The following is a 27749-nucleotide window of genomic DNA, read 5'->3' on the forward strand; positions in this document are numbered from 1 at the left end:
TTTTTCATATTTGGTTGCTATCCCACAGTTTATTAGCTGTCAGTGTTATGTACCTATTTTACAATTCCATTTTTGTACTGAATAAAAAAACTGCATCACTTATAGTCTCCCCCTGATGAGCGGTAAATGATAACAGCAGTTACCACAGACTTCTGCACAGAGATGGTGGACATAAGTTCTCATGTCAAGATTGCGTCCGTTACACTGACTCATTAATTTCCATGGTCTGACCACATCCTTTGACTTCAGGACATAAAGACGATTGTGAGCACTGAGGGGGGGCTTCAGTGCATCTTACTATCACATCAGAGAGAGAGAAAAGAAGACATGTCCTGCCTGGGGGCTTTCACCGGTCTCTTCTCCTGCATGGTCCTCCTCATTGTCCACTCAAGTGAGTTGAATATTTTAGATTTAAATATTTCAGCTACTACTTTAATTTGTTTATGCATCATCTGAATTTTGGTTTTAGGTGATGGCTCTGAGATTATCAATGGGAAAGAAGTGAAGCCCCACTCGCTGCCGTACATGGCCCTGCTTGAGTCAACTGAACCAGACTGTGGAGGGATACTGATCGATAAATCATGGGTCCTGACTGCTGCCCACTGTAAAAAGTGCGTAACGATAATTACAACATTTCAGAACATGAACCAACAATAATCTTCACTTTCAATGGACAGTGTAAAAGACACTATGTACTGATTAAAATCTAAGAAATTTTACGCGGTTATAGAAAATGCAGCTTTATGTTTTTCTCGGATTTATATGCCGATGCAAAGGTTGATTAAATAATATTCCACATTACTGTGTTTTTGCTCTTGCAGCATTAAGACCGTGTGGCTGGGGGTGCACTCCATCAAGGCAAATGAAGACAATTCCAGGCAGGTCAGAAAGGTTAAGAAGCGTGTTCCACATCCCTGCTATGATAACGTTACAAAGGTCAATGACATCATGTTGCTCAAGGTAAAATAACATTAGAGCATCAATGTTAATGAATAAATGGAACAATCAGCCAATATATATGAAGAGAGTCACCATTAATACATTTTCTTCTTTACTTAATTCAGCTTGGCAAATCTGTGAAGGAAACCAAGACGGTGAAGTATCTTAAGTTCGTTGATGCCATCAAGGAACCAGCAGCTGGGACCAGCTGCATGGTGGCAGGATGGGGCCAAACAAACGAGAATGCTAAGGAAATGTTCGACGTCTTGATGTCCGTCAATGTGACTGTGGTCGACAGAGTGAAGTGTAACTCTGCTGAATATTACAACTGCACACCTGTGATCACCAGCAGCATGATATGTGCCGGTTCATACCGGAAAAATGAAGGTGACTCCTGTGGGGTAAGTAACAGTGAATGTTTGTGTGCAGGGATTTAACTGTCGTCCCTCCTGTCAGTGTCTGGACTGCCTGTCAGTGACTGTGGTTTTCTCTGTAGGGGGATTCAGGAGGCCCACTGGTGTGCAGCGGAGGGCTGGTTGGAGTCACTTCTTTCGGAAGAGGGTGTGGCCGGATTCACAAGCCGGGAGTGTACTCGTTTCTCACAGAGGAAAAACTAAAATGGATCAAGAAGACAATGAAGAAGTCTGACATTTAATGAGCACCCGCTGTGATACGATGGAGATTTCTGCTTCTGCTGCACTAAAACAGGCCAAGTTGATTTAATTTTGAAATCTAAACTGGAGAGACACATGTTTATTATGACAGCAAATCGCCAAAGGGACGTTATTGAGTCCTTCAACCAGCGAGATTCACCACTTCCTGTATCAAGAGCCTAATTTGAAACTGAGGCTTCAGCTCAAGTCTTGTGGAAAAAAGTGCTGCAATAAAAATAAATTCTTGGCCATGATGTTTTATCTAATCCAGTGATTCACAACTGGTGGGTCGTGACCCAAAAGTGGGTTGTGGACCCGTTTTCAGTGAGTCGCGGGCCTTTGCATGGGCAAAAAAACATTTAAGAAAAAATCCTGTGCTTTTACTTTGAAGGTTGTTTTTTTTTACAGTGGGGTGCCGTCTATTCAAACTCCTTAACAGTAAATTGTATTACCTTGTGCCCCTAAGATGCACTTTTTGGTTTTGAATAAAAATGCAGATAATTGAGTGTGAAAGGGATAAGGTAATCAGAAGAAAAAGTTAATTTTTTGTACTTGAATCTTTTTGAATCAGACTTTTTATTTATTTTATTTTGAGATTGTGGATAAAAGCTGCAACTCAAGACACTGACTGTTTTCCATAGTGCAGTGTAGGTTGTCATAGATTCAGTGAGTGAGTTTCTCAGCTGAAGCTTCATAATTTGAGTCTTATTGAAACTACTTCTCAGTAGTTGGACCTTTTTATTGCATGTTTGTGCATGAAAGCGCTATTGAGTCTTTTAAAACCGGCTGAAGTTATTGAATTGTTATGTATGTTGTATTACCTTGTGTCCTTAAGATGCACTTTTTGGTTTTTAATTAAAATGCAGCTAATTGAGTTTAAAAGGGAATATTTCCCTCTCTAGCATCGCCACCTGCTGGTCGTTTTGGTTTATCATTAAACTTGTTTTATTGTGTTGGCATACTGTGATATTCTGTACTAGCTCAGGTTCAACATGCACCATCTCTTCATTAAATAGTTTCGAAAAGTGGACCTTTTCTTGATTTGGGTCGCGGCTTGTCTTTAAGGGATGATGTTGGGTCCCGAGGCCAGACCAGTTGAGAACCACTGGTCTAATCATGACTGAGCCATGTTCTGTTAAAACCCCACACCAACATTTTATGTAGTCATAAAGGCAGAGGCCGAAATGAAGAGGGCACGTTGTCTGTCTGTCTTTCTCTCTCAGCTTTTCTTTCTCTCAGCTGACCCTTTCACGTTTTGGTCTCCTTCCCTGGTTTTCTCTGGTTTCAGGTTCGTAAGATCAGTGTTCACATAAAAACAGATCATTTTTTATATTATGTTTTCCTTCTCTTATTCTTCTTCAGAATCAGAATCACAATCAGAATCAAAAAGGATTTATTGCCAAGTAGGTTTCACACCTACCTGGAATTTTCTTTGGTAAAAAAGGTGCATTCATTGAACATTCAGGTCATCTGTGGTTCAGATGGTTCCCACAAACCTTCTCAAACGTATAATTCAATTCAACAACTTGCTAAGAACATTCCAGCCCTAGTTTGCTCACATTCAAGGTTTGGTTTGAACTTGGGGGAACTTGGAGCCCTGGTTATGATACATTATTGATCTGAGATGGAGATTGGGGGCCCTCCCCCCCCAATTATTGGTTGATTATCATATTTACTTTTTGCAAATGTCAAGAGAACTCTGCCGTTTTTCAAAAATTGCAGTGCCTCTCTTTTCTGAATAAAGGTTTAAAGTTATTTTTACATTTACAAACACCAACAAGGACTTTATTATCCAGATGATTGTTAGTGTCTGTGTAGGCAAACTGTGTCAGTAGGAATTAGCTAATGCAGTAAGATTGATGACTTGATTGATGTGTTCTTTTCATCTGAAGATTATTGAACAACATGATGCTTATTTTCATTCAGACACATAGTTAGTGAAAGTATTACCACTTTCTTACCTGTACAATAAAGGTGAAGCTGATCCAGTATAAAGATTGAACCATGCCTAATGCTCATTGATTAGTTTTTCATATTTGGTTGCTATCCCACATTTTATAAGTCGTTAGTGTTATGTGCCTGTTTTACAATTACATTTTTGTACAGATTAAAAAAACTGCATCACTTATAGTCTCCAGCCGACCTGATGAGCGCTAAATGATAACAGCAGTTACCACAGACTTCTGCACAGAGATGGTGCACATCAGATCTCATGTCAAGATTGCATCCAATTCGCTGAATTTGCTTTGTCCGACCACATCCTTTGACTTCAGGACATAAAGACGAGTGTGAGCACTGAGGGGGGGCTTCAGTGCATCTCACCATCACATCAGAGAGGGAGAAAAGAAGACATGTCCTGCCTGGGGGCTTTCATCGGTCTCTTCTCCTGCATGGTCCTCCTCATTGTCCACTCAAGTGAGTAGAACATTTCTGATTTAAATATTTCAGTTACTACTTTTTCTTTTTCATGATTTTTAAATATATCATCTGAACTTTGGTTTTAGGTGATGGCTCTGAGATTATCAATGGGAAAGAAGTGAAGCCCCACTCGCTGCCGTACATGGCCCTGCTTCAGAGTCCCAAACAATTTTGTGGAGGGATACTGATCGATAAATCATGGGTCCTGACTGCTGCCCACTGTAAAGAGTGTGTTACCATAATTACAACATTTCAGAACATGCGCTAACAAAAATCTTCATTTCCAACAGACACTGTAAAAGACATTATGTACTCATTCAAATCTAAGAAATGTTAATGTGGTTATAGAAAAGGAAGCAAATGTGTTAGATAAAATAATATGTTAACAAGATCTGAATGCATGAACTAATTATGACTTAATCACAGTTACTTTATGATACTGGCCGCAAATGATCACTGTGATAAGATCAATCTAATGAGGCATATACTCTCCCACTCTATATATCCTGTTTACATACTAGTTCATTTGTGTTTCCTTTCACTTATAAGTATAACATGTTCACTTATCATCACTTTGATGATGTCTATTTCTGACTGTCCACTTTGCTGCCGTCCTTGTTGAGGGACTAAGAAGGATTATCTTATCTTATCTTATCTAAAAACACTTTAAATATCAGCGTGCGGAACAGTTACGTGGATTGTAATTAAACATAATACTGTGATTTAGGGGTTCCAATATTGAGACCGTGCGGCTGGGGGTGCACTCCATCAAGGCAAATGAAGAGAATTCCAGGCAGGTCAGAAAGGATCCAACGCATTTTCCACATCCTGGCTATAATTCAGATACAAAGGTCAATGACCTCATGTTGCTCAAGGTAAAATAACATTAGAGCATCAATGTTAATGAATAAATGGAACAATCAGCCAATATATGTGAAGAGAGTCAGCATTAATTCATTTGGTTCTTTACTTAATTCAGCTTGACGAATCTGTGACTGAAACCGACACGGTGAAGTGTCTTAAGTTGGGTGATGCCATCAGAGAACCAGCAGCTGGGACCAGCTGCATGGTGGCAGGATGGGGCAAAACACACGAGACTGCAAAGGAAATGTCCGACGTCTTGATGTCTGTCAATGTGACTGTGGTCGACAGAGTGAAGTGCAACTCTCCTGCATATTACAACAGCAGACCTGTGATCACCAGTGGCATGATATGTGCCGGTTCAGACGGGAAAAATGAAGCTGACACCTGTGGGGTAAGTAACAGTGAATGTTTGTCTGCAGGGATTTAACTGCCGTCCCTCCTGTCAGTGTCTGGACTGCCTGTCAGTGACTGTGGTTTTCTCTGTAGGGGGATTCAGGAGGCCCACTGGTGTGCAGCGGAGTGCTGGTTGGAGTCACTTCTTTCGGAAGAGGGTGTGGCCGGATTCACAATCCAGGAGTGTACACGTATCTCACAGAGGAAAAACTCAAATGGATCAAAGAGAAAATGATGATGTAATGAGCACTCGCTGTGAGGGATTTTGTATTTGCAACCATGTTAATCAATTCTATGTGAGGTGATACGAGGGAGATTTCTGCTTCTGCTGCTATAAAACAGGCCAAGGTGATTTTATTTTGAAATCTAAACTGGAGAGACACGTGTTTATCATGACAGCAAATCGCCAAAGGGACATTATTGAGTCCTTCAACCAGACTGATGCCAACCAGACGGATTCATCACTTCCTGCATCAAGAGCCTAATTTGAAACTGAGGCTTCAGCTCAAGTCTTGTGGGAAAAAAGTGTTGTAATAAAGATAAATTCTGGGCCATGATGTTTTACTTAATCATCAGTGATCCATGTTCTCATACTGTGTTAAAACCCAACATCAACATTTCTGTCATCAGGCAGAGGCCGAAATAAAGAGGGCACATGGTCTGTCTCTCTTTCTCTCTCAGCTTTTCTTTCTCTCAGCTGACTCTTTTATGTTTTGTTCTCCCTCCCAGCGCCGTGTTTTCTCTGGTTTCAGGGTCCTAAGATCAGTGTTCAAATAAAAACAAATCATTGTATATGTTGTGTTGTCTTTCTCTTACTTTTCTTCAGGTCATCTGTAGTTCACAAAAAATGTAACTATCATATTTACATTTTCAAAAGTCCAGAGAACTCAGCCATTTTATAAAATTGCCGATCCTCTCCTTCTGAATAAATTAATATTCACATTTACAAACACCGACAAGAACTGTATTATCCAGGTGATGTTTTAAATAAGATGAAGCTCTCTTGGAGGTGAGTCATGACAAGACAGTGAGAATCACATGAGGCGAGAAGAAGAGGAGGAAGCCCATGGTGCTGGAGATGGGGGGTGGGGGGGGGGGGGGGGGGGGTGCAGCAGGTATTCAGTACAACTTCCTTCCACCAAGTTGTTGTATTGTTCTTGTTCATATTGAATTCAAAGTTCAAACATTAACAGTTATTAACAAAGTATGTGCATTACATTAGCACTGTGAGTTCAACAAAGCTGCTTGGCAAAATGTTCTCTGAATAGTTTTTTTTATTTCTGATCTGATTTGAACTTTAGCCATTTTTTTATCAAATAAAGCCTCATAGCTTTTATTTAATTTCAAAATTATTTTCAACCCTGTTATAAAAATGATAAAGATCTCAACTCAGCTAGCCCTTGAGTCAAGAAATGACATAGATTTTATAAACATCTTCCGTTTCTTTACTAAACTGTCGAGCGAGCTATCTTTAATCAACTCTCCTCCTATCGCCACCATAATAACCTTCTTGACCCTCACCAGTCTGGTTTCAAGACAGGCCACTCAACTGAGACTGCCCTCGCTGCTGTCTCTGAGCAACTTCACACTGCTAGAGCACCCTCTCTCTCCTCTGTTCTCATCCTTCAAGACATTTCTGCTGCATTTGACACAGTGAACCACCAGATCCTTATCTCCTCCCTTCAGGCCCTGGGTCTCTGTGGCTCTGCTCTCTCCCTGCTCTCATCATACCTCAATGACTGTACTTACCGGGTTATATGGAGAGGATCTGTGTCTGAACCTTGTCCTCTCACTACTGGGGTCCCTCAAGGTTCTGTCCTGGGTCCCCTCCTCTTCTCCCTGCACAACAACTCTGTCATTCACTCACATAGCTTCTCTTACCATCGCTATGCTGATGACACCCAACTAATCCTCTCTCTTCCCCAATCTGAAACACAGGTAGCAGCAGGAATCTCTGCCCGTCTGACTGACATCTCTCAGTGGATGTCCGCACACAACCTGAAAATATACGTTGACAAGACTGAACTACTTTTCCTTCCAGGGAAAGACTCTCCCACCCACGACCTGACTATTACCTTTGACAACTCTGTGTCAGCCCCCACCCAGACTGCTAGGAACTGTAATGGAGAAATTCACTGATCAATGTCTCACTTCTGTTCTGATCTTCATCTGTGCAACTGTGTGCTGGGTTTGATTCATCTTTCTGTAGCAGTGATACCAGACAGCAGATATTTCCCATCTGCTTCCTGTTTTGTTTCCTGTTTATCACATTGTATGAACACCTTCCTTTTTAACTTCTAGTGGTTGCACTCTGAGCCATGTTGCTGACTGAGTAACCCTCTGCAAACCTAATAATTAAGACCCGATCCGTGCTCGAGTCCAGGCTACATCCAGGACATGGTCAAACGTTTCAACCCAGCCTGTTCACTCCGCTCTGCATCTGCCAATCGGCTCGTTGCTCCCTCACTGCGAGCTAAACACTCAACAAAATCATGACTGTTTGCTGTCCTGCCTCCTAACTGGTGGAATGAGCTCCCCGATGACATAAGTCTAGCAGAAAGTTTATACATCTTCCGGCGCAAACTAAAAACACACCTCTTCCGACTACACCTTGAATGAAAGTTTAAACTAACAATCTAGTAGCACTTAAATGGCACTTACCTATAGCACTTTGTAGTTTGGCTTTCTTGAACAAAATAATACTTTATTGATTCTTGCTGTTCTTGGTTTGTACCCTCTTGGTTGAATGCACTTTTTGTATGTTGCTTTTAATAAAAGCTTCAGCTAAATGAAATGTAAAACATTTTTTCAGAGAAAGTATTCCTTAGACAAATATTGCCGTTCTCACCTTCACCTTAAGATTTGTTTGGTTTTATATCCGTGGTGTATTTGGGATATTTTAAGTAGAAATGTACTGTACCAGAGTTATATTCACTTTCTAAGACCTAGACTTACACTAAAAAGCTGTTTCCCCAGTCATACCCGACAATGTGTAGGTACGGTGTAATCAGAAAGCAATTAGTTAGTGTCTGTGGTGGCAAACTGTGTCAGTAGGAATTAACTAATGCAGTGAGATTGATGACTTGATTGATGTGTTCTGTTCATTTTAAGATTATTAAAGAGCATGATGCTTATTTTCTTTCTGACACATTTAGTGAAAGTATTACCACTCTCTTACCTGTACAATCAAGGTGAAGCTACAATCAGCTGCTAATTATTGTATCCAGTATAAAGACTATAGGAACCATGCCTAATGCTCATTGATTAGTTTTTCATATTTGGTTGCTATTCCACATTTTATAAGCCGTTTGTGTTATGTGCCTGTTTTACAATTACATTTTGGTACTGATTAAAGAAACTGCATCACTTATAGTCTCCACCTGATGAGCGGTAAATTATAACAGCAGTTACCACAGACTTCTGCACAGAGATGGTGCACATCAGATCTCATGTCAAGATTGCATCCAATATGCTGACTCGTGAATTTCCATGGTCTGACCACATCCTTTGACTTCAGGACATAAAGACGAGTGTGAGCACTGAGGGGGGGGATTCAGTGCATCTTACTATCACATCAGAGAGGGAGAAAAGAAGACATGTCCTGCCTGGAGGCTTTCACCGGTCTCTTCTCCTGCATGGTCCTCCTCATTGTCCACTCAGGTGAGTAGAATATTTCTGATTTAAATATTTCAGTTACTACTTTAATTTTTTTAAATGTATCATCTGAACTTTGGTTTTAGGTGATGGCTCTGAGATTATCAATGGGAAAGAAGTGAAGCCCCACTCGCTGCCGTACATGGCCCTGCTTCTGACAACCAGACTAGAGTGTGGAGGGATACTGATCGATAAATCATGGGTCCTGACTGCTGCCCACTGTATGAAGTGCGTTACCCTAATTACAACATTTCAGACCATGTGCCAACAATAATCTTCATTTACAAAAGACATTATGTACTGATTAAAATCTTAAATTAAAATTTTACGTGGTTATAGAAAATTCAGCATTATATTTCCATTGGATTTATTTGCCTTTGCAAATGTGTTAATAAAATAACTGGTTAACATGATCTGAATTCATAAACTAATTATGACTTAATCACAGTTACTTTATGATACTGGACGCACATGATCACTGTGATATGATCAATCTAATGAGGCATATACTCTCTCACTGTATATATTCTATTTACATACTAGTTCATTTGTGTTTCCTTTCACTTATAGGTATAACATGTTCACTTATCATCACTTCACTGGTGTCTATTTCTGACTGTCCACTTTGCTGCCGTCCTTGTTGAGGGACTAAGAAGGATTATCTTATCTTATCTTATCTAAAAACAATTTAAATATCAGCGTGCAGAGCAGTTCTGTGAATTGTAAACAAACATAAAACTGTGTTTTAGGCATTCCAAAATTGAGACCGTGTTGCTGGGGGTGCACTCCATCAAGGCAAATGAAGTGAATTCCAGGCAGGTCATAAAGGATCCGAAGCATTTTCCACATCCCTGCTATGATAACGTTACAAAGGTCAATGACATCATGTTGCTCAAGGTAAAATAACATTACAGCATCAATGTTAATGAATAAATGGAACAATCAGCCAATATATGTGAAGAGAGTCAGCATTAATTCATTTGGTTCTTTAATTATTTCAGCTTAACAAATATGTGATGGAAACCGACACGGTGAAGTATCTTAAGTTGGGTGATGCCATCAAAGAACCAGCAGCTGGGACCAGCTGCATGGTGGCAGGATGGGGCCAAACACACGAGAATGCTAAGGAAATGTCCGACGTCTTGATGTCTGTCAATGTGACTGTGGTCGACAGAGTGAAGTGTAACTCTGCTGAATATTACAACTGCAAACCTGTGATCACCAGTGGCATGATATGTGCCGGTTCAGACGGGGAAAATACAGCTGACACTTGTGGGGTAAGTAACGGTGAATGTTTGTGTGCAGGGATTTAACTGCCGTCCCTCCTGTCAGTGTCTGGACTGCCTGTCAGTGACTGTGGTTTTCTCTGTAGGGGGATTCAGGAGGCCCACTGGTGTGCAGCGGAGGGCTGGTTGGAGTCACTTCTTTCGGAGCCGAGTGTGGCCAGATTGACAAGCCAGGAGTGTACTCGTATCTCACAGAGGAAAAACTCAAATGGATCAAAGATACAATGAGGATGTCTGACATTTAATGAGCATCAGCTTTTCTCCCTCCCAGCGTCCTGTTTTCTGTGGTTTCAGGGTCCTAAGATCAGTGTTCAAATAAAAGCAAATCATTTTACATGTTGTGTTGTCGTTCTCTTACTTTTCTTCAGATCATCTTTAGTTCACAAAAAAATAAAACCATCATATTCACTTTTTGCAAATGTCAAGATTTTTCTAAAATAGCCGTTCCCCTCGTTCTGAATAAAGGCTTAAAGTTTGATTCACATTTACAAACACCAACAAGAAGTATATAATCCAGCTGATATTTCAAATAAGATGAAGGTCTCTTGGAGGTGAGTCATGACAAGAGAATGAGAATCACATGAGGCGAGAAGAAGAGGAGGAAGCCCATGGTGCTGGAGATGGGGGAGGGGGGGGGGGGGGGGGGGGTGCAGCAGCATGTAGCTCAGTCAAACACAGCGTCTGCTCCAACATTGGATGAGTCTCTGCACTGATGCCTGGTAAACAAAACACTGTTGTGACGACAGAGATAGGGGTCGACATCAGATGCAGGGGAATTACCTCATAAAGCCAAATTTTCGAAGTCGTTCTGCCTGAAGAATGGATCAAATTCTCCATCCACAATTTTACAATAGTAATCACACCATTTACTTAGTTGTGGTGACATTATAATTGTGACAAAATGGAAATAAATCAAATAAATTTATTTTTTATTTTTTTCTTTCGTCCAAAGCGGAAGTGGTCGTGTAGACTTCACCGTTCTCATCCGGGTCGGCTTCCGGTCACAGGAGATCGAAGATGGCGACTCACATGTCGAGGTGTAGATCCTGGAGTCGTGTCCAGAGGTAACAACGCGTTTTATCTCGTCTGTGTAAACCGTCACCGGACTCTTTAAATCACCGTGAACACGACGCGGTGCGCGTGATCAGTGTCACGACTCTGTGTTCTCCTCAGTGCAGTTTAGCTCCCTCGGTTAGCACGATGCTAACAGGCTGAGCTAATGTTGCATCAAGCAGTGGATACAGTTAAAAAACAGGAGGAGGCTGTCAGTGGGCTTTGTTGAGGGGGGTGTAGAAGACAGATGGAAGTTCCGGTTTGTTCATTCACTGCTGTTATTCAGCTCCGTCAGTTACCTGCTGTCTGTTGATAGTGAGCTGAAGCTAAGATTTGAGAGCAACAACTTTAAAAAACAGCCAAATATAACACACGTAATTAAACTAAACGCTGGTTCGGTGCTGAGCCTCTTTTTAAATCTCATTAATGAACAAAGCAAATATCTTTAATTGACCTCTGCTCTTCTATCTTAATGTCCCAAACAGCTGTGAAGTGAAGGTTATAATGTTAAATCTGTAAACTTATATATTCGTAATTGCTTTAATATTCATTCACCTAATTCATGTCTATTATTGTGGACTCCTGTCAAATTGCTTTACATGAAAATTGTATTGTGATATTTACCGATACTGTTTCATCAACCAGCTCTAGTTTCTTTTAAAGAAAATTATTTAAAATGATCCAGATTCTGCTTCTCAAATGTGAATGTACTTCTTATTTTGTTGTCTTATTTTAAAGTGAATTCAATATGTTTGGGGCTGGATTTCCCCCCCCCCCCCCCCACATTATTATTGACCTAGAGATAAATTGATTAATCGAGAATAATACAAATACCAGTCAGTGACAGTCCTAAAACAGTGTTTAACTTAGTTTAGTAATAACTAAAACCCAAAGTATCTAAACCATTAAGGAAATTTAGTTTTCACAGGGACAGACTCAGGGTAATGTTCCCTTTTTGAAAGTTTAAAGTTCAGTTAATTTTAGAGAAGTGTCCACACAGGATCTACAGTACAAATAAGAAACTGATCAGCTCAGCAGTGCAATAGTTCAATTAAAATAAAGCAAGGTAGAAAGAGGTTACTATAAACCAGTCAAATACAAAACTAACACTATTTACCTTCAAAGGTGCAGTGAGACATTCGTTGCAAATGAATTAACAACTTTAGCTGTATGGAGTGTGTGTGAATAGTTATTGCACGTGTGAACAGGCAGGAAATCTCGTGTGCAGAAGGTTGTTAGTCATGTTAAAATCAAATGTTGTGTTTGTCATTTTTGGCTCACATATGAAACTTTAAAATAACCACAACCTTCACTCAAGAGCAAACATCAGTCCTTAAATTTCAAAGAAATTCACAATATGACATGTATTGTCAATATTGACTGATTTCGTTGTCATATCGTCCATCCCTATTCAAACCAATTAGTTGATCATCTATATTTTAATATTAATGAATTAATCGTTATAACTCTGTACTGTTTCCACTACTGCCTGAGGTTTTGAAGATGCTTTTCTGTGTTGTGCTTGAAGGTTTGGGATCGCCGCCTACAGAGAGTACAGCAGTGTCGGCAGATACTCGAACATCTCCCTCTCCTCGCCGCTGCCTGGGATCCCTAAGCCGGTGTTTGCATCCGTCGATGGTCACGAGAAATACGAGACCAAGATCACTACTCTAGAAAATGGCCTCAAAGTTGCTTCACAAAACAAGTTTGGTCAATTTTGCACAGTTGGAAGTAAGTTGTAGGATTCATATGCTAATTTTAACTTCTGTAATTTGTTCAGGAACTGATCGATGTTAATTAATTGTGGATTTTTTTTTTTCTCTTTTAGTTTTAGTAAACTCGGGATCCAGATATGAAGCAAAATACCCGAGTGGAATAGCACATTTCGTAGAGAAACTTGCCTTTTCTGTAAGTACTTCAACTTGTTAGCTTCCTTTGGCTAAAAAACTTTTATGTTAACAGTAAGGCCGAATAAATAAAATAAACAGGGATCATCTTACATCAGCTCCTGTTGACAACAGTCTGTTTTATCCTCAGTCTACAGCTCAGTATGGAAGCAAAGATGAAATCCTGCTGACGCTGGAAAAGCACGGAGGAATATGTGACTGCCAATCATCAAGGTAGGAAATCTTTCACCTGTCTCAGTGTTTTAAAATCTAACACCTGTATATGCATGCTGTCCAAGTAGAAGCTTGTTATTTCCTCTGTTATTAGTAACACAGCTCTTTGGGATGCGTTCTATTTTCCTGTGCAGAGATACAACCATGTATGCAGTGTCTGCTGAAGTGAAGGGTCTGGATACAGTGGTTAGTCTTCTCTCTGATGCTGTACTACAGCCTCGCCTACTGGGTAAGTTAAATAACGACCCTGTGTGTGTGTTTGTTTGTTTGTGTAAGTGCGAGCAAAACAACTCAACAACCCATTGACAGGTTTATAACACCTGCGAGGGCTCTGCACCAGTGTTTTAGTGAAGGTGAAATGTGTTGGTTCCATGCAGATGATGAGATTGAGATGACCAAGATGGTGGTGCGCTTTGAGCTAGAAGACCTGAACATGAGGCCGGACCCTGAACCGTTACTCACCGAGATGATCCACGCTGTGAGTCACACATGGTTCTGACACCACAACACTACCTCTCCGTTAAAGTAACCTTGAATAATCCAAGATCTTTATCAGTGTCTTATAGTATAATAGTTATATACGTTTTCTGTCAAGCTCAACCTGTAGATTAAAGATTAAGAAGCATTTCATAACTCCATCAAACAAAGAGGCAAACTAATGTTAGAATTTTAAGATGTCACAGCTAAACCCGTTATATATTTGTTTATTATTGTACTCGTGTTTGTAGAATCTCATCACTATGTCTTGGTCATATAAAGGTTTCTATGTAACTGCACGACAACAGAAGTTAAAGCCCAAAGTTGTAATTAGTCTTACTGAAGTGTCCTCGAACATGTCCCTGAGTCTTTGCCGTTTGTTTCCAGGCTGCATATCGAGGCAACACGGTCGGACTGCCGCGCTTCTGTCCGACAGATAACGTGGACAAGATCGACAGGAATATGCTTCACAGTTACCTGAGTAACTACTACTGCCCTGAGCGCATGGTGTTGGCCGGGGTGGGCATCGAGCACGAGCAGCTGGTGGAATGTGCCAGGAAGTACCTGCTGGACGTGAGGCCGGTGTGGGGAGCGAGCGGCGTGTCCAACGTGGACCTGTCCGTGGCCCAGTACACGGGGGGCATCGTCAAAGTGAGTCATCGGTTTTATTGTGACCATCTTTGTACCAGATTTGGGCCCAAACGTCTCTTCAGGTTTCCAGAAGGGTGGAAAAGACAAGAAAAAGATCTGTTCACATTAACAGAATGTGGAACAGAACAACAACCATTAAAAATAAATGCGTCTCATGCTTTTAATACAAAAAAAGCACGTATAAAGTTTTCACTGCACTACACAGTTTGCTTTCATGTAGATAAATAATGATTGATAAATAAATCTCTATGTGGTCCAAATCTAGTGTTAATTATTTTTCGTTATAAAAGAAAGTCTTCTTTATTGGCTGTATTTACGAATGATGGAATTTGAGTTAAAAGTGGAAATTCTGCTTCAAGCACTACTTTAGTTTATTAATACGATAAAGATCTTTTTTTTCACCTGTTAGATGGAGAAGGACATGTCGGACGTGAGCCTCGGCCCCACCCCGATCCCAGAGCTCACCCACATCATGATCGGCCTGGAGAGCTGCTCCTTCCTGGTGGGTGTTTGTGGTGCTTTCCTTCAACTCACTCGTGTGATGCCTGTTAGCTACACACCTTTTTAAAACGTGCTTCTTGTTTTTCCCTTTCCAGGAGGAGGACTTCATCCCGTTCGCAGTGCTCAACATGATGATGGGTGGAGGAGGCTCTTTCTCTGCAGGAGGACCCGGTAAAGGCATGTTCACCCGCCTCTACCTGAATGTGCTCAACAGGTCAGCATCTCTGTGCATTTTAGTTTCAGATTTTACTTCTCAAATGCAACTCCCGACAACAGGTTTCATTCATTGTGACTAATTTGGCTTATCTGTTATAGGCATCATTGGATGTACAACGCCACCTCCTACCATCACAGCTATGACGACAGCGGTCTGTTGTGTATCCATGCCAGTTCAGACCCCAGACAGGTTGGTACTGAGCCCAGACACCAGCAGAGGGTCTTCTGGTTTTTGTAATTTGACCCTTTCGTCAAGGTCCTTAATTCTACCGTACCTCGGATATATTTCATATATACACACACACTAATACCGGTATTGAACATGTTGTTTTAGGGAAAATCATGTGTTAATGGTTAATAGCCCGTTTGTTCATTTGTTGCCTACATTCATCTCTTCAGGTTCGGGAAATGGTGGAAATAATAACCAGAGAGTTCATTCAAATGGCTGGAACCGCAGGAGAGGTATGTTTCATCGCAGGGAAACTCCAGTACAGAGTTTGTGATATAACTCTTATAACTTGATCAAAGAGTAAGCAAGTGAATATACATTTCCCTCTGTGTGTCCAGATGGAGCTAGAGAGAGCCAAGACTCAGCTCAAGTCCATGTTGATGATGAACCTGGAGTCGCGGCCGGTTATTTTTGAGGACGTCGGTCGCCAGGTTCTGTCCACGGGAAAGAGGAAACTGCCACATGAGCTGTGCGACCTAATAAGTGAGTCCTGAGAAACATCTGTTGACTGGGAAAGTGGCTCTAAAACATTGTAACATTCATTCTTATTCTATTTGTCTCATTAATTTCCAGGCAACGTGACAGCCAGCGACATCAAGAGAGTGACCACCAAGATGCTGCGTAGTAAACCCTCAGTGGCGGCTCTGGGAGACCTGACGGAGCTGCCCTCGTACGAGCACATCCAGGCCGCCCTGTCCAGCAAAGACGGACGTCTGCCCCGCATGTATCGCCTCTTCCGATAGACTCACCTTCCTCCCCCCACCACCACCACCACCACCACTACTACTATGTGAACTGGCAAACATCCCTGTAAATAAGCTGAACTGGAAGATCAAGTGTTCCCTCCTCACCCAGAGCTCCGCAGAGCTCACCCAGGCTGAACCTTTGCGAATGTGGATTTTAAAGAGATGGTACATTTTACTCAGATGTAGTCTACATACGGTTGGATTGTATGTATTTATTGTTTGTTGGGCATGAAGCCACGCGCCATTATTTGCTGAGGGTTTGCAGGAGTTGGGTTTTAAAGGGACAATCCCCCCCCCCCTTCCACCATGGGCATAGTTAGAGTATTCATTTCCTGTTTTCAAAACCCTTCAGTATCGATGTGTTTAGTTTTTACACAGAGGAATCAGCATAGAGACGAGAAAACATCCACAGCACGGTCAAAGCTGTTACTTTTTATCGAGCCGTTCGATTGTTTTACAGATGTTCCTGCTCTAAAGAATTCACAGAGCTCCAACTCAGATGATAAAGAAACTGAAAAATCTTACTATTTATACAAAAGCACTTCATAATCTCTGAAGGCTCAGGAGACACAATACACACTGATGGTTAGTTATGATACTAGTGGTAAAGACATTGCTGGACATCTGTGGACTGAGATCGACGCTCTGTGAAGAGACTGAACTCTACAGTCAAACCCTTTTCTGTATTTGTTGGTGTCCGTGTAGATTTCAATAAACTTCAAGGGGATACATACAAAGAGAAGGTTTGACAGGAAATTATTTTTGGGGAGAGCAGAGGGCGGTTTGATCCTCAGTGTCGACACGACTCATTCAAAGTCCCTTTTGTTTTGAGTGGTAATTACAGTGGCTGTAAATTGAGAGGATTCACATGAAGAGTTAATATTTAATTAAGGACGTCTTGTGTTTGAACAAATACTTGATAACAGAATAGTAAAGAAACGCCTGCGGTTTGTGAAATTTAGTCGTAATTAAAATAAAATTCCGGAGGTGGCCTGTTAAAGCTAAGATTGGTAAAACTGGAAAAGCAAGAGCAGGCCACACGTTGACAATAAGCAGCCAATACACCACATGTGACCTGTAAACAACTGCAGTTCCATTCCATCAAATATATTATCTTTTTTAAATAAAAACAATATATTTCAAAAGCTCCAACGTTGCAGTGCGATTTACGACCATTCAGCCGACAAACAAGTGTTTAAAAATGTTTATTAACGCTGTGACATCACAGGCGAACATAGAAAAAGACAAAAAGGTCCTGAGGATATGAAAACAAGACCTACAGGCACTTTTCGTGGAGCCGACTGCTCTTCATGATGGAAACATTAATGTGACATACAGTACATGGAGAGGTTACAGTATATGTGAGGTTACGCAGCAGGGTGGTGGGAGGTTAAGGCAATGAGTTAGAATCTGCTGTAAAGGATCACTTGGCCTGATAAGAGAAACATGTGTGACAGGCAATAACGTAAATAAATAAAATCCTCCGTCTATTTTACAGGAAGTGAGTTCCATAAAAAATAAAACATCAGATACACTTAAAATTCAACAGTACCGTGTAACGACCGCATCCCTGTAGTAGTGTAACAGACTTCATACCATTTGACTCTATGACAGAAACAATGGAACAGCTCCCTTCTTCTTCTTTAAAAGGTAAAAACCGACCAGTGTGACATGAGGTGCAGTGAAACTTTTACTGCACTTACCTGTGATTCCCTAAGTCACAAGGCATTTCAACAACAATGACAAATTTCAGACAAAAACGTTAACACTGGGTTTCATGATGCTTTTCAAATAGCTATAAAATGAATTAGAAAAATAAAATGCAGTTACATCAGCTCACACTGCGACGTGTGACTGAAGAGTGAAGCAAAAACGACCCCCCCCCCCCCCCCCCCAAGGCTTTACCTGTTGAGTTTGGGCCGAGGGGGCTGAATAAATAAAGGCCAGACTGCAGCTGTGTCTGTGAATCTCTGCTTGTCTGAATGACCTCAAGGTCCCTGCCCTCAAGGACAGTCAGACACTCCCTCAGCGCACACACACACAAACACACACACAAAAAGTTCTCCAGAATGTCCAACAGAGGGCGCTGTCTGCTCAGTTACCACAACCTGCACTTGGTTCTGTTTAGTTAAAGCCCCACTCCGGTACTTTAACAAATCCCCCAGAAAGATCATCTTTGTACCTCAAAATGAAATATTCAAAGGTTTAATGCCTTGAATACAGCTCTACACGTTCCTTTCTTATTTCGTGATCTGTGATTGTGAGGAAAGTGAGGCCTCCTGCTCCCCGTCTCAGCTCACCTGTAGCTGAGCCTCGCTCCCCCACAGGTTGACAGGAATGCTTTCTGAACCTGCCTGTTCGAATTCATTATTTTCAGACTGGCCTTTGTTTACTGCAGTGTTACGGTGTTAATATGTCTTCTGTCAAATAAAAAGGCACAAAGGGGACGTAAAAACATGATTTTTCCCCGGAGCGGGACTTCAAGACAACTCTGGTTTCCCTTTTGGTCCTTTTCCATCTGTTTCTGGAACAGTTGGATCCAGTCCAGCCTGGTCCAGTCTGGCCTGGTCCACAGAATCCACTTTAAGGGTCTAAGAGATGGCGCAGACTGAGCTGCTACCTTGGTGCTTCATGGCTTCCCTCCTCTTCAGCTCTCTGTTGATCCTCCTCCGAATGCCCTCCAGGTACACGCCTCGGTCGAACTGTCCCGCACCCAGAGGAATACTGACAAACGGAGGTAAACAGAGAACAGCAGATATTATGAGGTTAGAATGAGAAAAGTGTCTCAAGCATCGAGTTTAAAAGGCAGAAAAAAACTATTCTTACTGTCCAAACATCTGGAAAAGGGCCAAAATGTATGAATAAGATAGTTTTTAAATGACCTTCAGAAGGTGATCACGTAAAAACAGTGAAGGCAGTGAAGCTACTAACACTGTCTGTGACTCACTTGTCTCTGCCCGGTCTCAGTTTGACCTGGAAGACACCGATGACGGGTCGATGGTCTGAGGTCTTGATGCCGGAGCAGTTGCTGTATTTGACCACTTTGATGTCGTCGGCCTGTCTGTTCCTGAACAGGATCCTGTCCTGTGAACACAAACAACACAAAACTTAAACCCAGTGGAGATTTAACAGGACCTGAGTCCAGATGCAGCAGCTGAACACTGTATTTGATTTGTTTTGGAGATTTAATGACTAAACTAACGGAGCAGAGAGTTTTTCTTTTTTCCTCTTACAGTGTACGAAGGCGTTCTCTGTTTAGAAGTTGTGTCGTAGACGTCGCAGCCGCTGTCAAATTTGTACGTTGGGGGAAATCGTATCGGTGCCTCTTGAAAGCCTTTAAAGATAGAACCTGGAGAAACAGAATCAAATTCTCAGGATCAGACACAACAAGAATATTTAGGACAAATCTTTTCACAGAAATGTAACCCTCCGTCTTTAATGCTTACCCTCCTTCATCTCCTTAGAGAGCTGGTCGTGCTCCAGCAGGGGGCCCATGTCGCCTCCTGTGGTGCGGCTCATGATGCTCTCCACCTCGCCGCGGTCCTTACTCAGCCGGAAGTTAAAGTCTCCAAACCAGAAGACCTGGTCGAATCTCGTGGTGACGTCAGCTGCAATTAAAAGTGACTGGATCTCAATATATTTAAATCTAATTCTAACAGTTTAAAGACAATTTTGAAAGTGACTTTAACACATGAAATATCATGTTTGAACAACGAGAATGAAGTTTACTGCAGCAGCTTTTAAAATCATCATGTTACGCTTTTTCTAAATCACAAATGGGCGAATTAAATGAGTCTTACACTGCATGGAGCGGTAAGGGTTTGTGTCTGGAAGGCCTTTGGGAAGAGCTAGAGCCTCGATGATCTTGTTGTAATCGAGGATTCTCTCGTAAACTTTGGCGTCTCCAGCTGGACGAGGAACAGACGGACAAGTTAGAAACACTGGAACTGCCACATCCCTGCTTCACTTCGGTAGAAACGTATAAAACCAGTCCTTTGTACAGCCACACTTTCTACTCACAGGTAAAATGGGATGTGATGAAGAGGAAGGAAGTTCCAAAAAAGGTGAAGGCGATTCCCACGGCCCCTTTGGTCTTGATCTGGGAGATGATCCTGGTCGTGACTGTGGCGTGTTCCACTTCTGCATCAGTCAACAGAATGAAGGTTAGTGACAAATCAGTTTGATTCAAACACGAAGAAGAGAAGAAATATGTCATCACATTAAAATCCTTTTACAACCAATAACAATGATGATGATGATCTGGAGTCTGATTCTAACTGTGGATTAAATGTGAAACCATCAAATAAAAAATAATAATATGATCATCTTACCACAATCTCATCTACACTAAACTTATGAAAGCATGGATTCTGGGACTTAATTTCATTATCAATTCATCTGATGTTATTTAAATTTTCTGACAGACAAATGTGATGTTCTCATATGTTCTTTGTCCATACAAATATAAAAATATTCTGTTTAATATCACGTAAAAAATAAGATCAGCGAATACCCAATATCCTCAAGAAGTGGAATTGGTAAATTCTGGGCATTGTCGCACAAAATAAATATTTTTAAAAATTCAAAATTACTATAATAGTTGCCAAATATTTCTGTAGATAAAATTATTGATGATGTGTTTTAAGCTCGAGTTTAAATCCCGAAACTGACGTCTATTCCATGTTTTACGTGAAGTAGCACTGACCTGAGCAGAACCAGATGAGGTCCCTTCTGACGAATACAGTGAGAAACAAAACGCCATGTGATGCTGCATACAGCATGACGTAATAAGGTCCCAGTGTCTCCTGAAGTCGAGTCTCCCACTCCCTCCTGCACACACACACACACACACAAAGTGTTTAGAGCTATGTTTACATCCCTGATAGAATAATCAATCATGACATAAGGCACTTTTATTCAGTGAACCTGACTAAAATCCAACAAAGCGTATCATACCTGTCAGGACAGCCCTCCTGAACCCCGATGATATAAAAGTCTTGTGCAAATTCGGAGTCAGTTGGAAGGAGGAGATCGTCTAAGTTGAGTGGAAGCCCCTGAGGAATGACAAAAACTCAGTTACATCCCAGTTGGTGCAGGAAGCGCCAACACTTTACATGTTTCATGGTTTGTGAGACGCTGCAGAGCCACGACTTCCTCGTACCTTCTCTCCCTGCATGTTCCACGTGGCGATGAAGACGCCCAGTCTCCTGTCGGGGAAGTAGCGGTCCAGCTCCTCAGCCCCGAGCAGCGCCCCGCTTCCCAGCACGCTGCCCTCCAGAAAACTCCTAGTAAATACAAGTTGGACAGTTAGCACTTTAATTAGAAGCATAGCGTGTTTGGGTTTAACTGATAACAACTAACTCTTAATATACAATGGAGGAGAAGTGAAGACTGTGGTTTCAGATATGATATCAAAAGGTCTAAAAACAAACATTTGACTTTTCCCTCCTGGGTTCTGAATGTGTAGCAAGACTTTAGACTAAAGCAAGTTTATTTTGCTCCTCCTCCTGTCAAAAACTGTGCTGAACAAGCATCTCTTCAGATCCTGTGTTAATCTCCCTCAACACTGTCACGTTCCCCTTTTCTCTAAAAGATGTGAGCGCGGCACACAAACACACACACACACACACACACAAACACACACAGAAAGAAATGAACAGTCTGCTGGTGTCACTCACTCCTGATGTTGAACCAAACTCCCCGTCAGGAAAGATGCGCCAAAACGTCCAAGCAGAGGGGACTATTGAATCTAAAAATCTCACAGCGGATATAAAATACTGTATCTAAAATAAAAAGTGTGTGTGCATAGTAACCTTTCCTTGAATGAGAATGATACTAGAGCCTGGTCAGAGCTCCCTGACCCACTATAGACAAAGTTAACTAAATGTGCAAATGAATAACTGTATTGATTATGCAAAGGATGGACATCACGAACCCAGTTCTAAATTGGGCTCAAGGTGTCACTGACCTTCGTGTAAACTAGCAGCTTAGGAAGCCTCGGCAGAAACCGGTTTCTAAAAAACGCTCTGACACCAGAAAGAATAAACTGTTGGAAAAAGGCTGCACATTCAGCCTGAGGAACACTCCAGCAGAATCCTCTCCATGTTCTGCTACTGTACCTGTTCCTGACGTCCTGAGGTCTGATGGGGCTGAGCACGCTGTACGTGGACCTCATGGAGTTGACAGAGGCGCTATCCGACCCCATGTTCTCCAGGAGCCGGCTGTCGCTCAGGTTCCTGTGGAGTCTCTCCCCGAGCTTCTCTCTGGCCAGAACGGCATAATCCAAACAATCCCTGTCAATCCTATTAGCTGCCTTTAAAGTGGCTGCCACAAAGCCCTTCTCCAGAGCGGGCAGGGGCCCCGTGGGTTGCACCGGGGACAGGCGCACCTTGGTGGACCGCGCCTGCTGGTCCGTGGGGTCGCTCTGCTGGCTGTGGGGCCTCCTCTCATATTCTGAGAGACTGCTGCCTCGCTCCCGGAAGACTTGGGATCCTGTGGAAGTGGCAGAGACGGGTCTCGCACCGGAGTCCTGGTTCCTGACGGCTGCAGCGCTACTGACGATGAACCCACCTGGATTTGGTCCTGTTTGGTCGTCTCTAAGCGAGTCTGTGGAGGAGCCGGTCTCAGCCGGGTCACTCAGGCTCTCCTGGCTGTTTCTCAGCCTCCTGTTTCTCACCGTCTCCTCAACGGAGATACTCCTCTTGGACTTTGTCTGCCTGGGTATTAAGGGTGGCCGCGGCTGGTAAGGAATGAGCTCTCCCTCTCTGTTCCTAGCAGTGAGTTTAAGGGCATCATGTTGTTGCTTGACATCCACTAAGGAGGCTTTGAGTGGCCGGCTGTCCTTGACAACTGAACCCCTTATGTCAGGAGCTTCACTGAGCTGATGGACGCCGCCATCCTCGCCATTCTCAGTCATCCTCTTGTCACGTCTGAGACCTGCTGTGGTCAGATGGTAAAACTTCTCTCATCGCTTAAGTGACACAGACCTGAAGATGTAAAGTAGAAAGGGATTCAGTAAAACATTTTAGCAGAGGGATATGTAAACACTGAATCTAACTGAAAATAAAAATCTGTCAAATCCAATACAAGCACGTGAGTCATCAGTTGTCTCCTGATCATTTATCCTACATAACTTTGATTTGTCTGTAAAATGAGTGATCTTTATTGTTGCTTTATTATATAGTTATTGACATTATGCAGGTTTCAGTGCAGATTGAAGCACAACCACTGTTGTGAGACTTGTCAGATCGGGACGAGATTAACAGGGAGAGAGTACAGTTAAAATCACAGCTTCAGATTTGTGGAAAATCTATTGAGTTTTGTTGAAGAACAAACAAAAAGAAAAGACAGAAACAAAAATGTTTTCAAATATGGAGTAAATTAACCCAGAGAAGACTTTTTAAAACGAAGTAACATAATAAGATAAGAATTAAATTTAGAGAAAATGTTTCAAACAAAAGCAAAAAGAAAACAAATAAAACCTAAATCATATCTACACTAAATCAACTCAGAGAAGCTAAAACCCTAGTTTCGAATAAGTCAAAAACCAAATCTCTATTTATTGTTTTCATCAAGTTTCCCTGAACTCAGACGCAACTAATCTGAAGCGTCATTCATTCTTCATCCAAAACACAGAATCACGATAAAAGCTTGTACTGTAGTTTATCAGTTAACTTTACAGACATAGTGTCATCATGACAACATGAACTATTAGTTATTTAGTTGGTTGTTTAGCGTTGACTTATCAATAGCAGCTAGCTAATGCTAACCTTAGCCAACAACCCTGTTGCTATCCAACTACACAGCTGAAGAGAGACGCAGTGATTTGTGCTAAGCTAGCTGTCGTTCAGCTAACGAGTAGCATTTACATGCTGACGTTATTTATCAATCTGGATTAATTTAGCAAAGCAACAACTCTACTAGTTAGCAAAGATACAACTCTACTAGTTAGCAGAGCAGGAGTTATACAAGTTAGCAAAGCTAGTGCATGTTAGCGGTGCAGCAGCTAGCCGAGCTGTAACGTGTACAGCGGATGTTTTTACAGTTTGTTGATAAACAGGTGATGTTCCCGTCCTCGTGCCTTGTTGTTGTTTACCTTCTGAAGTGACGTTACGTCTCGTGCTCAGCTGTCTGCTCTCGATGAGGAGAAGTTTTTACAGGAGAAGCTCCGACTTCCTTAGCAACGTTTGACAACAAAGATCCAGTAACCAAGAGGAGACGGTCCCACACAGCCGAGTCTGAGTCAGTGTCACAGCGCCATCCTGTGAGGAGAAGTGGAACTGCAAGCGAAAACTCCCTTATTCTTCTTATTCGCAAAGAACTTAAAGGGATAGATAAAAAAAGAGAAGGTAAATTCACTCATTATCTACTCACCACTAGGCCGATGGAAGGTGGGTGAAGTGTTTGACTCCATCAAACACTTTTGGAGTTTCAGTGGTAAACAGCGTTGCAGCCAAATCAAATACAATTTAAGTAAATTATAACGACTTCTTCAAATGTAATAAAAACACAAAAGTGTCCGTAAACCTGGACATTCATGTTCAACTAGAAACAACTTAATTTACACTATTATTTTTAGCCTGAAAACCAACACTTCACCCACCCCTCTTTCAGCGTAGTGGTGAGTAGATAAAGAGTGAATTTAAATTTTTCTGTGAACTATCCCTTGAATCTTTTACCCGATTGCTTCAAATCTCTATTTCTGTATATTTCGCAGCGATACTGCAGATTTCCAGTATTTATTAGATCCAAATCTGGTGATTGCTATAGACATTTGAAGATGGGTACATTTTGGCCATAGACTCAAATTGCCAGCAACAACAGTGAGAGGTGACACCGACAGGTTGGGTCCAAGAATCAAATAATTCATTAAATTCTAATCTTACCACCTGCAGCCTCAGCAGGAATCATGATTCATCAGACCAGGCTGCCTTTTCCAGTTTCCAACTGTCCAGGTTTGTTGAGCCTGTGTCCACTGCAGCCTCAGATTTTTGATCTTAGATGATAGAAGTGAAAAACCTGATGTGTTCTGCTGTTTTAATCCATTTGCCTCAGGGTTTGTTGTGTTTTCTGAGATGCTCGGTTCAGATATAGAACCTGGCTGGGAAACCTTCTAACTCGGACCTCGATACACCGATAAGGGAATTACTGTATTTAATTGTACTGTATTTCAAAATAAAAGACAATCAAATAAATCAAGTGTTTCAAAATGCATATGTAGAATCATAAGAGGATAACCTCTTTCTGCAATTAATAAATACAATTATTTTTAAAGTAGACTTTGATAAGTAATATGAAGGTTTATAAGCAGCATGATAAACAACACAAATTTCATACAATTTTATTTCACGTGCATAATCCTTGTTACTGAATTTGGTTTATGATGTATCAATGGGTTTTGTGTTGAATAAGATCAACCCTATAATCACAAACCCAATATTTCTCAGCGAACTAATAACTATAACTCCACAGGCATGTTTTTGCTGTTTATTGTATAAACTCTTTTTTACAATGTTTAACATTCAGGGTTTTATCATGCCTCTGTTTTTACCTGTAGTTTTTTTTTTCATGTAATGTACAATAGTGAACACAGGGCGACATCAGTGACTTCACAAATGACAGATAATAAATCAATCAACATTCAAAAAAACATTCAGCAGGGGGAAAAATAGTTTTGCTGACACCACCCTGTCTGTGACAATGACAGAACAACGTCAAGGTGAGACCCCCTGATTGTTAACGCCTTCCCCCCTTTCTGTGACCAGCATGTGTTGTGCGAGAAACGCCCCCTGGACACGGGGGACAATCCCTCCATATTCTGTGCATTTCTATGCGTCGTTGCTGGCTCAGGGGGTTTACACAAAGGGCCAGTCTGCGGCGGCAGGTATAAAAGAAAAGGGTTAAACCAGGCAGGGTACAGTTCAGTGCAAGAGCAAGAACAGCAGCAGCTCCAGCCACAGCAGAGACCCACTGACCAGCAAACATGACTTCCACTGGAATGAACAACATGGGCAAGGTAAGTTCTTCTTTTCAATAATATTATTATATATCAATTGGCAGAATATTGACAAACACAACATTTGGACTTCTAATGTCCTGTTACTTTTTAGTGTATTTTTAGTTTATAGTTTTGGTAATTAACTTTCTTTTCATTCAGTTATCCAGTGGAGTATTTTGGCCGTAGCAAGCAGCGAAAACGTCCGAGCTACAAACAATAGACAAAGTTTGCATTTAGCCAACAAACATATGGGAGAATTTAATCCCAAAAAAAGAAAAATACATTTCCCGTAAAAGTTTGTGGTGGAGAACAAAAACTGAGCAAAAAGCTAAAGAGTGAATGATTGACTTATGGGGCCTGAAGCACAGTCACTCCATACTTACTGGGTTTACTTGACCTTGTGCCTCTTGTGTACCTCACGCCTGCCAAACCAAAGCCTTTCCCTCTGTCCCTCCAGATCATCTTCTACGAGGAGAGGAACTTCCAGGGCCGCACCTACGAGTGCATGAGCGACTGCCCCGACATGTCCTCCTTCCTGAGCAGGTGTCAGTCCTGCAGGGTGGAGAGAGGCTGCTTCATGGTGTACGACCGCACCAACTTCATGGGCACCCAGCACTTCCTGAGGAGGGGCGAGTACTCCGACTACATGAGCATGATGGGCACCAGCGGCGACTGCGTCAAGTCCTGCCGCATGATCCCCATGGTAAGATCTCACACCTGGCTAGATTCCCTGTAACTGAAATTGCTTGAAATCCAATTGCTAGTAAGCCATAGAAGAGCTTGAAGATAAAGCTCCTCTTCTGCACCACAGCACAGAGGTTCCTTCAGGATGAAGATCTACGAGAGGGAGAACTTCAGCGGCCAGATGCACGAGCTGATGGACGACTGTGAGAACATCATGGAGAGGTTCCGCATGTCCAACTGCCAGTCCAGCAACGTGATGGAGGGCCACTGGCTGATGTACGAGCAGCCCAACTACAGAGGCAGGATGATGTACATGAGGCCCGGCGAGTACAGGACCTTCATGAACTCCGGCATGAGCGGCATGAGGTTCATGAGCATGAAGCGCATCAACGACTCCTGCTATTAAACTCTTTGCACTGAATAAAACTGTCAAAACCTAAACTACTGCTACATGTCGTTTTACCCTGTATGTTTCCACACATTCACACAGTGCAGAGCTGGTTTTTCACCCTCATTCAAATAACCATGTTTACATTTTCATTTCCCACACACATTTATACCAATAATCAATGATCTCAGGTCTGTGTCTCCAATCTCCTAGCAGCTACAGTTTCAGTCAGTTGAGTTGTTGGTCTGAAAATAAAACCGTGAACAATCTTCAAACCAGCAAATCAAAGTACTTGTACAATGCGCTTAAGGACCAATAAAATAAATAAATCATGGATACAAAAAAAATAATAATAATAATTATGACATGAAAAATAGAAAAAACCTAACTTGCCAAATAGAAGAAAAGACCAGGGTGAGTCTTTATATTTCACAGATAACATTTCAAAGAAAAAATGGAAATATAATCAGCATTTTTCTT

The 27749-nt window shown here is 41.7% G+C and overlaps 6 protein-coding genes across 6 annotated transcripts; 5 read left to right on the plus strand and 1 right to left on the minus strand.

Annotated features, from left to right (window-relative positions):
- The first annotated feature begins 283 nt into the window (after positions 1-283).
- LOC128437869 (granzyme A) lies at positions 284-2620 on the plus strand. Its single transcript, XM_053420164.1, has 5 exons — positions 284-391; positions 470-611; positions 822-960; positions 1065-1340; positions 1436-2620. The coding sequence occupies exons 1-5, from the start codon at positions 328-330 to the stop codon at positions 1592-1594; spliced, it is 780 nt and encodes a 259-aa protein (XP_053276139.1). The 5' UTR covers positions 284-327; the 3' UTR covers positions 1595-2620.
- Positions 2621-3851: 1231 nt separating this feature from the next.
- LOC128437863 (granzyme K) lies at positions 3852-6059 on the plus strand. Its single transcript, XM_053420156.1, has 5 exons — positions 3852-4007; positions 4097-4238; positions 4738-4885; positions 4990-5265; positions 5361-6059. Exons 1-5 carry the CDS (start codon positions 3944-3946, stop codon positions 5508-5510), a joined length of 780 nt encoding a protein of 259 aa, XP_053276131.1. The 5' UTR covers positions 3852-3943; the 3' UTR covers positions 5511-6059.
- Positions 6060-8773: 2714 nt separating this feature from the next.
- On the plus strand, positions 8774-10541 carry LOC128437860 (granzyme A-like). Its single transcript, XM_053420152.1, has 5 exons — positions 8774-8927; positions 9008-9149; positions 9671-9818; positions 9923-10198; positions 10294-10541. Exons 1-5 carry the CDS (start codon positions 8864-8866, stop codon positions 10450-10452), a joined length of 789 nt encoding a protein of 262 aa, XP_053276127.1. The 5' UTR covers positions 8774-8863; the 3' UTR covers positions 10453-10541.
- A 644-nt stretch (positions 10542-11185) lies between these two features.
- Positions 11186-17345, plus strand: pmpca (peptidase, mitochondrial processing subunit alpha). Its single transcript, XM_053420132.1, has 13 exons — positions 11186-11271; positions 12789-12991; positions 13089-13168; positions 13298-13380; positions 13515-13609; positions 13758-13858; positions 14245-14508; positions 14918-15010; positions 15105-15223; positions 15325-15415; positions 15625-15687; positions 15793-15937; positions 16028-17345. The coding sequence occupies exons 1-13, from the start codon at positions 11225-11227 to the stop codon at positions 16195-16197; spliced, it is 1554 nt and encodes a 517-aa protein (XP_053276107.1). The 5' UTR covers positions 11186-11224; the 3' UTR covers positions 16198-17345.
- Positions 17346-17389: 44 nt separating this feature from the next.
- On the minus strand, positions 17390-24425 carry inpp5e (inositol polyphosphate-5-phosphatase E). The gene is made up of 11 exons (XM_053420128.1): positions 24296-24425; positions 22320-23186; positions 21362-21485; positions 21157-21254; positions 20906-21030; positions 20221-20340; positions 20001-20108; positions 19647-19808; positions 19434-19549; positions 19148-19284; positions 17390-18924 (listed from the first exon to the last, which is right to left on the minus strand). The coding sequence occupies exons 2-11, from the start codon at positions 23114-23116 to the stop codon at positions 18792-18794; spliced, it is 1920 nt and encodes a 639-aa protein (XP_053276103.1). The 5' UTR covers positions 23117-23186; positions 24296-24425; the 3' UTR covers positions 17390-18791.
- A 1757-nt stretch (positions 24426-26182) lies between these two features.
- Positions 26183-27287, plus strand: LOC128437879 (gamma-crystallin M2-like). Its single transcript, XM_053420173.1, has 3 exons — positions 26183-26215; positions 26655-26900; positions 27009-27287. Exons 1-3 carry the CDS (start codon positions 26183-26185, stop codon positions 27285-27287), a joined length of 558 nt encoding a protein of 185 aa, XP_053276148.1.
- Positions 27288-27749: the final 462 nt, after the last annotated feature.

The sequence above is a fragment of the Pleuronectes platessa genome, chromosome 4 (assembly GCF_947347685.1).
Source record: "Pleuronectes platessa chromosome 4, fPlePla1.1, whole genome shotgun sequence".
NCBI lineage: Eukaryota > Metazoa > Chordata > Actinopteri > Pleuronectiformes > Pleuronectidae > Pleuronectes > Pleuronectes platessa.